Below are 10672 nucleotides of genomic sequence, written 5' to 3'. Positions count from 1 at the left end.
ACTAGGGATTAGAACTCGAAATTCTCGCCGTAAGAACGTGAGAATTGAGATACAACATTCTACGCTAGGTTGTTAAGTTGGATTCGAGGTGGATTCAATTCCCCTCTAATTTCTTTATCTAGATTCAAACAATCGTATTTCCATAGTATTCGTAGTTAAATTCAACGTAGACTCTTTTTAGTAAGTATCGTAGTATATCACCTTCGTAAAGCTCTCATAGACTTAAGACCGACTAATTAGATTAGAAAACATCCATGCTAGAGCACTAGGAGAGGAACGAATTTGTTACTCCACTCTATTTCGATAGAATTGAGAGTTGAAACTTTGATAAAATAGACACGTAAATAGTTTTAGTTTACTTACGTTTTGAGTTTTATCGTTCATTTCGTAGGTAAACTATTCATTTTTACATTTATCAGAAAGCTTGATTCCGATTATCGTAGAGTCGTCGTAATTTCTATTCCACTCTAGAAACGATTAATTCACCATGAGAATGGGTTTAATCGTTCACATGCTAGTTATTAATTGGTAGAAGTGCCATGTGTAATTAGGGATTAGGAAGAACCAATTATTTTGCATAGCAGTTCAATTCGGATTACGACGAGTCGTTGTTAGTAAGTTAAGTTGAGTTAAGGTGGAATCAATCCCCCCTAATTCCTTATCATAGAATCAACGCAGCATTCCGTAGTTAATTAGTCGTATCTCGTGGGTAGTTGCATTGTAGTTTATAATTCATAAATCTCTCATTAGACTTTAGTTAAGATTGATTAGACTTAGAAAATATTACATGTGAAAGAACTAGGAGTTGAACGAATCATCTACTCTACTATATCTCAATAGGATTGAAAGTAGAAATCTTTGATAAATCTAGTAACAAAGCAGTTTTAGTTTTACTTTCGTTTAGAGTTTCATCGCTTTATTCATTGGTAAAGTTAGTAAAACTATTCATTTTACGTATATCAACAAGCAAAATGCTATTTGGGGGTGGTTTGATAAGAGCCCAAAACTGTAGTTTTAACCCTTTAACAATAATACTTTTAGACCAATTATGCGAGTAATAAATAAGAGTTAATGCTAATTACGTGCTTTTATATATTTCAGGTATTGAAGTCAATTATGTGCAAAAATATGCCACTTTGGCGATAGAAAGGAGCATAGGGTTGGTCGCTAAGAAGTTCTGGGATTAAAGGCCAAGACGGGCAGAAACATCACAAAAAAGTCAGCAGAACTTCCGAAGATCGTATCTTTGGACTCAAACATCGGAATTGGGCGTACCTTATGTCAAAACGACCGTCTCGGAAAGAGCTTTCCAATGGTCTAAACTTTGACCCAATCAGAAAAGTAGAAGTGAACGAAAATCTTGTTAAACTCATAGCCAGCTCAAAAGGGCCCTGTGGACTGAAGAAATTGGGCTTTAGGCTCGATTTTCCGGCCCAAAATATGGACCCTCAGCCCATGCACTAAAATGTGGGTCTGGTCTCCTCCATTTCCACACACAAGACTTAGCTCTTAAGAAGCAATTAGTTTTAGGTTAGAAGGTAGCCATTAGAGTAGCCTATTAAAAAGCTTAGTTCTAGATCTAGTTTTTGGGATTTCATTAATTAGTTTTCATTCCATTAATTAGTTTCATTTCTTGCTTTAGATTAGTTATTTGAATCATTGAATATCATTCATTAGATAAATAAAATAGTTAGTTCTTGTTAAATTCGATCTTGTTATTTAATAATTGTTTAGATTAATTTCGATTATTGTTTTTTAATGATTTCTTAGTTGTTAATTTAGATTTCAATTATTGTCACTACTAAAAGAAGGGCTTTTTGTGTCACTTTTTAAGTGACACAAGAAGTCACTTGTGTCACTTTTGAAACTAATTCTGGAGTGACCTATAAGCCCCCGACACATAAAGTTCTACCAAAAGTGACACAAAAGCCTTACTAAATGTGTCACTTTTTGTTAATAAAAGTGACACTTAAGAATAACCTCTTGTGTCACTTTTAAGAAAGAGTGTCACAGTGCTTATCAAAAGTGACACTAGTTGTATCCGTTTAGAACTAGAGTGAGACATAATTTCGTTAAAAGTGACACATTAAGTATACTAGTTGTGTCACTTTTGGACCAGAGTGAGACATAAGTACGTCAAAAGTGACACATTAAATATATTAGTTGTGTCACTTTTGGACTAGAGTGAGACATAAGTACGTCAAAAGTGACACATTAAGTATACTAGTTGTGTCACTTTTGGACCAGAGTGAGACATAAGTACGTCAAAAGTGACACATTAAGTATACTAGTTGTATCACTTTTAGACCAGAGTGAGACATAAGTACGTCAAAAGTGACACATTAAGTATACTAGTTGTGTCACTTTTGGACCAGAGTGAGACATAATTTCGTTAAAAGTGACACATTAAGTATACTAGTTGTGTCACTTTTGGACCAGAGTGAGACATAAGTACGTCAAAAGTGACACATTAAGTATACTAGTTGTGTCACTTTTGGACCAGAGTGAGACACAACAAATGCCAAAAGTGACACAAAAGCCCCTTGCTTCTTGTGTCACTTTTGGGAATCAACTCCATATAACTCGTATGAAAAAGAAAGCGACACATAAGAGTGGTCAGTTGTGTCACTTTGAATAGATATTATGTCACTTTTTTCAAAAGTGAGACAAATGAAAATAATTTTTTTTAAAAACATTTTCTCATTTTAGTATTCAATCGTATTCATTTCTCAACCTGCATCCTATATGTCATAACCAAAATCCCATTAACCTGCTTTATGACATAAACAACATCCACATACATTTATCAAAACATCACAACCAAAATCACTTTAACCTGCTTTATGATACGGAAACAACATCCACTCAAGAAGAAAGAAACAACATTTAAAACAATTAACTTCTATTGATTTCATCGATCAAACCAAGTATTTTTCATCTAGTTTGACTCTCAACAAAAGAAGTCATTCCAATACCAAAAGAATCATAATTAAAAAAAAAAAAAAAAAAACTACATAACGCCAATACTATCCTAGCAATATCTTAGCTTATTGTGCGCACTTCCAACACCAAAAACCTAGCTGCCATCTATTCATCTGTTAATCGATCCATCGATCCATGACACCTGCATCATATCATGAAGTCGTCATTCCACTATGACTAGTATATAAAATTAAAAAACAAGTGAATCAAGAAGGGTATATTATACAAGTAAGAAAAAAAAAAAAAAAAACGATAAGAAAAGTATATATATACATAAACAAAGGGAAAATATGGAAACCCACTTACCCAAATTAACTACTCGATAAATTGTTGGATAAAGTCGATGAATTCAAGACGAAGTTCATCTATTTCATTGGTGTAACTCTTCTTGCTAGAGAACTCCAATACCTGTTCGACGAAAAATATATTATAAATATTATGAAAATAAATGATGCAGGCAATGCATTGCCTACCATATTTACAAATGCACCAATTTATAAGCTAGCTAAGACTATATGAAAAATAATGCTACTTTGTAGTCACCTTCTTTTTTATCGGTGGACCAGGATCCTCTACTAAATCTCGCATAAAGCGCAATACATAATATCCGCATACAATCCCTCCTTGTTGTTGTGGGCACTATACATAATTAATACTTGCATTAACACATACACAAATTGAAAGATACTTTGTATTGTATTCCAAAGAAACTAAGCTTACTTGTCACATAGTTCCAATTTGGATTTGGATTCATCTTTCTCTTTCCTTTGGACATATTTGATGTCTTGATCGTGACTAAAAATGAAAATGCATTTGTTTCATTCTCATTATTTTCAAGATAGAATCAAATATACAATGAAAAATACAATAAATAAAGACTAAACTCGCGTGTTTACTAATAATTTAAAAGCTGGATCCAAGGCCCACCTAAAATCTTTTTAAAGAATCCAACCAAGATTACACTTCCATTGATGGTATGTCAAGAACCATTAAGACCCAATGCCCCTACATGACTAGTTATGTGGATACAAATTCAATTAAGTACTTTTAATTATATAACCAATCGGAAAAAAATAAATAAAAATAAAATAATTTTAATTATATGAAAATAATGTATATGTACTACAAATGTATAAACACAGTTACCCTGTGTTGAAAGGAATTAAAAGCACACGATCACCGTGTTCTTCAGCCAACTTCTAAATATATCGAGCCTTCTCATCATCTTTTGTATAAATAGTAAAACTTTCTGGGTTACCAAATGCATACTTTGCTCGAGCAATTCCAAAAGTCGCATATAAATATCTACAACATATATATACATTCTGTTAAGTCATCGCATATGAAAAGTTAAATTATAACTAACACAAATAAGTTCACCAAATTATTCATACCTCATGTAGGAGATAATGCAGCTACCATTTAACATTCTCTTCTCACACACATCCATCAACTCATCTTTTGAAACTCGTACTTCCTCCATCTCATCATGGAAAAGAGTTCCAACCATTGGAACTTCTATAAAAGCGTTTTCTTTCACTTTTTGTCGACACAATCCACAAACTTTTCTGATCTTATATTGAATACTGCCCCGCGGAAGTGGAATACGCTTCTCTACCTAACAAAAAGTTGATGAACAAAATTGATATTTATATAACAAAATTAAATAAATTACCATACAAATATCCATATCCTTATACTACCTCGTCACTTTTAAGTATCACAAGTTCCTTAGGCCATGCCACAAACGAGTTTACTGCATCTTTAACAAATACATGTTCATCGCCGTTTCGAACTGGGAGAAAGGCATCACCACACAATGCTTTATTTATTGAGACCTTCATATATGACTCTCCCAAAGGCATGTTGTGAACAGTATCCTCTGGCCCCTTCCTTGCTAAAACACGACCTTCGGCAACAATGTTGTCTTTAGATCCCAATGCCAATCTACAATCTTGGTCCTATAACAAATAAGCAAAACAAAGACAAGATTATCTAGTAACAAATTTGACACAAACATTTAATCAACCTTTTTAATTAAGAAAATATTTTTTTTACCTTCCCATCTTTAGCTTTAAGTTTTTCGGAATCCACAATGCTCTTTCTGTTGTCTATTTTTGACTATACGACAAAGTGTACATCAAGTTAGTATATGTGAAGCACTTGGAATAAAAGAATGAAAAAACTACATTATCATTCCCTGCATTTACTACTATAAAAATAAGCAAAACAAAACAACATTATCTAGTAACAAATTTGACACAAACATTTAATCAACCTTTTTAATTAAGAAAATATTTTTTTTTTACCTTCCCATCTTTAGCTTTAAGTTTTTCGGAATCCACAATGCTCTTTCCGTTGTCTATTTTTGACTATATGACGAAGTGTACATCAAGTTAGTATATGTGAAGCACTTGGAATAAATGAATGAAAAAGCTCATTATCATTCCCTGCATTTATTATACCACAATGAATATAACATGGTTAAGGCAACTATAGAATGAGCTTACTGTACATTTTTCGACTTAAGTTTTCTTGAAGTCACACCTTTTTTGTTGACCACCATCTTTTTTCTCTATACATTAAATATGAGTTTAGTTAAAGAGAACACTTGAAATATGTAGAAAATCAAAAATACAAATTTAAAGCCAAAAACTTTACCCGCTTAGACTTGCCAATCACCTTATGCCTATTATCACTTTTGGCACTATTAGATTCCACATTTTTTAATGGCAACGAGTTGACGAAGTTTTGGTCCTTGCTTGAGCAACTCGCTCAACATTAAATTGTCATTTGGTGAATTAGTCTCACCTTGTTCTTTAAGCACATGTAGCACCAAAATTTTCAACTTCGTTTTGAGCTTCTTTCTCTTTCAACTTCACTTCCAAATCCTCGTGATATTTCTTTGATCTTTTATTAGGAAGATTGAAGTACATAGTGGGAGTCATTATATTGTCCACCCCTAACTTCGACCACTAGGCTCACGGAGTTCCCAATGCCATAGTAAGTATGTCATTCTTTCCTTCCGTTGCCAAAACCCCCTCCTCTACCTTATTTTTCAGCTCCTCCTTCAAAAAAATAGATATAAAATTCAAAATCAACGAATGAGCGACCACGGGCTGTTCTAAGAAGAGGCGAAGGCGGCAGATTTTCAAGATTGTCATTCGTTTTCGCAAGAGTAGTAAATCGTTAAAACCATCATAGAAAACTTAGTCAATGTGTAGGAGATAATATCGATATGTAAATAATTAAGCTAATTTATGATCGGATTATTCTTATCTTTCTTTCGCACGAGAAGATGAGTAGATACCGATATATTGGAATTGTAGATCTTGCCAACACCTCAACTTCGGTTGGCGAGATACGATGTCAAAGCGTGTGGTGACTCGAGATCTGGTGAAAGTTATGGTTCAACTGGATTGTGTACCATATCTTCATAACTTTCGATTGGCGGCTCCAATCGTTTGTTTCCACCGCCTCAAGGCTCGAGTAAAACCCATCTCAACTATAGTAGCAATAGTTGCTTCATCCGGAGGTGGAGCCATACTTATTCTATATCTATACTATAATAAGAAAAAGAAATATTACTTTGTCGTAGAAAATAAGATAGTATTATACTATTATAGGTAAGGTGGTTCAATTGGATGAACTAACCATAAATAGAAAAGTATCCGCAAGAAATTGACCAAGTTAATGCATATATAGTCCAACTTAGCTCAACACCCTTTGTTTGAGAGGTGTTGTTAACCTCAAAGTTGTGATACTGAAAACCTTACGATGAAGTGGCACAAGTGTGGGCAAGACGCCAATACCACAAGACCAAGTCTAACATTTGGACAAGGCGAGGGAAAATAGCCAAAATGGCAAAACACGGTACAAGAAGAGCAAAATACTGAAAATAGTGTAAAGATCTCATTTATAACTGTTTGAACTTTGCAAGTAAATACATATATCGGTAGAGTTTAATTCGTGATGCGGTACACACATGCAAGATTATCACGGTAGACATGCAAAAATACATTCGTGACATATGCAGTAAATAAATACATGCAGTAAATACATGCAAGTAAATACACATGCAAATTACCGCGGTACATGCAAGATTACGCATACATACAATACACATGTGATAAATACATATGCAGTAAATACATAGTTCATCGGTAGAGTTCATCCAATCCGTAGACAATGATCCCGGAGCATCCCGGAAAGAGCCGTACATACGTCCCGGAAGTAAATATTCTTACAAAGGACCTCAAAGCATTGCAATCCTTAACGTCTTGCGGGCCTTTGTTATTCAAGCACAATGCATCCAAGCAGCGTGGTATGCATGCAACAGCTTCAAAGCAGAGCAAATAACACCACCCATTACAACCTCCGTGAAAGCGGATGGCAAATCGCAAACATCTAAGACAGAAAACAAGTAGGATCTATGAGAGTCGAGGAATAAATAGGCTGTCCGTTATCGGTATAAATAGGCTGCCGGTGGTATGCAACCAATCCATCGGAATAAATAGGTTTTTGTTATCCATTTCGCCCAAATTTCAACATCGACAACTTGTTTTCCCTTACCAAAACTATGAGAGTCTTCACCCCGTTTCATCGGAGCCACTTTCAATATAACAAACTTCTGTCTTGGGGCGAGCAATAATAGTGTCGTCTAACCCCCCAAGTCTCTAAACAAAGGCAAATTTCTTTGGGTTGCTATAATCCATAAATGCCTCAAGAACAACTGGCTGGCGTGATCTATCTTGGCAAAGGGCAACCAATGCTAGAGTAGACAGAATTCTGGATCTTTTTGGGAACCATATCTTCATAACTCGATTAGTACCATATGATTACCTATAGCGGGTATTATAATGTAACCGGGCGTAAATTTTATCTAATAATCAACGCGTGTCTTTTTGTGTCAAAGGTCTCGTGGTACGAGTAATTCCTCTCAATTTTAAGCTTATAAACAAAACTTCAAGATTACAAGTTTCAAACGATTGTAAAACAAGCCAACCTGCTCACTATAAATATTTCAATTTAGATTTACAACCTAAACTGCGATATGGAAAATGGTGCTAATTATTATAATATCTAAACTTATCACGGATGACAATCTATTATTAATTCAACATGTCAGTCCCTATGGACTAAGTGGGTGTGGAAGGAAACCCTATGGACTAAGTGGGTGTGGAAGAATTTGATCAAAAACAAGGTTTTTTGGGACATGAAAATTCCTAACGATTGCTCGTGGAGTTGGAGAAGTATCTTGTTGGGAAGAGAGGATGCTAAGGGGTTAGTATGTTATCAAGTTGGGACGGCAGCAGAGACATAAACTTATGGATGGACCCTTGGCATCCAAAGTAGGAATCTCAAACCTTATTTCTCGGGAGGGCTCACTTATGTTTCTAATGTGAGTCTAAGTGCAAAGCCCGGTGCCCGATACATAATGGGGAATGGCAGGGTGCGAACAAAATCTGAGAGACATATGCGGAGATTATCAAACAAAGGCGAGAAGATGAAGTCGAAGTTAATGGGGGGAGAAGACAGTGGTTTGGACTCCTACAGTTCATGGTGAGTTCGAACTAAAGGAAACTTATCACGCCTAAGAAGAAAGTGCCAAAGCCTATCATGGACAAACCTGGTATGGTTCCCTAATAATATACCTAGGCACTCTTTTATTAGCCGGATCTTTGTTCCAAGATGGGATAAAGACATTGGTTAAATTAAAGAGATATAAGGTTGTTGAGTCGGCTTTATGTGGAATTTGTGGACGAAGGATGAAACCGATTGTCATCCGTTCTCTGAATATGCGTTTGCGCATTACATGTGGAACGAAATCTTTGAAGAGATTTGGATATTGTAGAATGGTGGCCGTTGAATGGGAGGATGAGCTGGAATGGATAATGGGATTGAGTAAAGGAAAGGGATGTAAAAAGATGCAATTCGGTTGTGTATAAATGCTTTTTCTCTTGGGTTTGGAATGAGCGCAATCTTGTGAATATTCGAAAAAATAAGTACCGGATTGGTCGCCAGCTTGTGGAGCTGATAATGCGTGATGTTAAGGTGAAGCCGCAAAGCTTGGAACCTGGTAATGGAGGATGGGCTGAGAGAATCAGGTTTATGGAACAGTGGAATCTGTGCATGTCCAAGTTAGTCGAAAGGAACCGTCCAGTGCAAGTGGGAACGCCCTTGCGAAGGCATCACAAATTGAACTCTAATGGTACTCTTTAAAGGGATTAACGGAGGATGGGGAAAGAACACTCGAGAGCATGACGGCAATGTCACAGCAGCAGCAAAAGGGCTATCAAGGTTCAATACCATTGCACTTATAGAATTAGAGGGAGTGTACAAGGGACTAAAGCTAGCGAGGCAAACATCACCGTACCAAGGTGGAAGCTAGGATAGACTCGACTAATGTTATTTCGCTTTATACAAAAGCGAAGTAAAGTGCCGTGGCAAGGAAGGAAGCTGTTAGCAGATGTGTTTGAAATAATTGATTGTTTGGAAATGTTTGCTATTAAGCATACCTATAGGGAATGTAATAAGTTAGCGGATGCATTAGCTTGTAATATTCCTTCGTTAGTTTCATAGAAGTTATTCCCATTTCGTTTTCGAGGATATTAAGAAAATTGTATACTGACGATGCTGGGGAAAAACTTATATTCGGGTTGTAACTCACTATTATTATTTTAATGAGAAGGGGTAGGGGACCCCGTTAACAACCTAAACTGGCGATCAAAAAAAAAACATGTGTCTCTCCGTATGATATGGATGATCTCTAACAACATGCACACACTCTCCATTTCTGGGATTCCGGATCCTCAATGATGCATCCTCGAACCCGGTACAAACCATTTTACCATCGGGGTAAAATCACCACACGCGATGATGTTACTATGACCAGAAAACATATTCAAAAGACATTCTTGTCTCCATTCCACATCCATCTTTGTGGAATCCTCTGAACCAGCTAAGACCACATATCCTCTTGGATGCCACCTAACCCACTCAATACCCCCTCCTGGACCTTCAAGTGTACACTTGAGACTACCTGAAGTGATGTCCCACACTTGAATAAGTCCATCAAACCCTCCGAGGCGAGGAGCTTCCCCGCCGTTTAACTAAAGGCGGTTGCTTGCTTTGGCTTACTCAATAGGGGATACCCTGATCTTTATTTCCGGGTATGCGTCGAGGAAGCGAAAGATCACTCCACTTAAAAGGAGAGGAAGCTTTCAAGAAAGGAAGCCTTGGAGGGATAAGCGGCGAAGTCAAAGGTAGCAAGCAAAGGCTGTGAAAAGCCATGCCCGTAGAAGCTTTGAAAGTTATCTCTCAAAGGGGTTTGGAACCGAACCCCGATGGAAAGGTGCCTAGAAGTGCCTACTACTAGACTACATTCAATCTCGTGTCGGGCGTTCATTGTTATGCTTGCTAGTTCAGCAAAAAAAAAAAAAAATCATAAATCGAAGCTAGATCAAGCTAGATAGGGAACCACATCATCTAGATCAAGTACAAAAATACATCAATATATCAAGCTAGGTATCCTACACAATATCAAATATGCTTCGTCAAAACACACATACAATGATGAGCTTGATACTTACAATCTTTTGAACTACCTCCTTTGTGGCATCATCAAAGATATTCACCACTTTTGTCTTGTCGAGCTAAACGCCACAAAAGAGATCTATCATCTTCATCA

General features: G+C 36.3%; 1 protein-coding gene and 1 long non-coding RNA gene across 2 annotated transcripts; both read right to left on the bottom strand.

The window, feature by feature from the left end:
* Positions 1-2830: 2830 nt before the first annotated feature.
* On the bottom strand, positions 2831-3633 carry LOC147497758 (uncharacterized). Its single transcript, XR_015194289.1, has 3 exons — positions 3526-3633; positions 3289-3390; positions 2831-3124 (listed from the first exon to the last, which is right to left on the bottom strand). It is a non-coding gene; the product is annotated as an uncharacterized LOC147497758 (long non-coding RNA).
* A 500-nt stretch (positions 3634-4133) lies between these two features.
* On the bottom strand, positions 4134-10275 carry LOC147497757 (uncharacterized). Its single transcript, XM_086563001.1, has 6 exons — positions 10137-10275; positions 9834-10024; positions 5292-5354; positions 4686-4943; positions 4377-4600; positions 4134-4287 (listed from the first exon to the last, which is right to left on the bottom strand). Exons 1-6 carry the CDS (start codon positions 10273-10275, stop codon positions 4182-4184), a joined length of 981 nt encoding a protein of 326 aa, XP_086419127.1. The 3' UTR covers positions 4134-4181.
* Between the last annotated feature and the right edge of the window lie 397 nt (positions 10276-10672).

Source organism: Coptis chinensis, chromosome 5, assembly GCF_015680905.1.
Source record: "Coptis chinensis isolate HL-2020 chromosome 5, ASM1568090v1, whole genome shotgun sequence".
In the NCBI taxonomy this organism is placed as follows: domain Eukaryota; kingdom Viridiplantae; phylum Streptophyta; class Magnoliopsida; order Ranunculales; family Ranunculaceae; genus Coptis; species Coptis chinensis.
The sequence above is the reverse complement of the archived record's forward strand: the minus strand, read 5'-3'. Positions and strand labels throughout refer to the sequence as shown.

What these genes read in the sequence shown, in the direction of transcription:
- LOC147497757 (XM_086563001.1), bottom strand. Translation starts at nt 10,275, where the DNA reads ATGGCTTTTCACAGCCTTTGCTTGCTACCTTTGACTTCGCCGCTTATC. An exon ending in GTGGTGATTTTACCCCGATG is followed by an intron (nt 5,355 to 9,833) that starts GTAAAATGGTTT and finishes TTCGTCATATAG; the next exon opens with TCAAAAATAGACAACGGAAA. An exon ending in TGATACTTAAAAGTGACGAG is followed by an intron (nt 4,601 to 4,685) that starts GTAGTATAAGGA and finishes ACTTTTTGTTAG; the next exon opens with GTAGAGAAGCGTATTCCACT.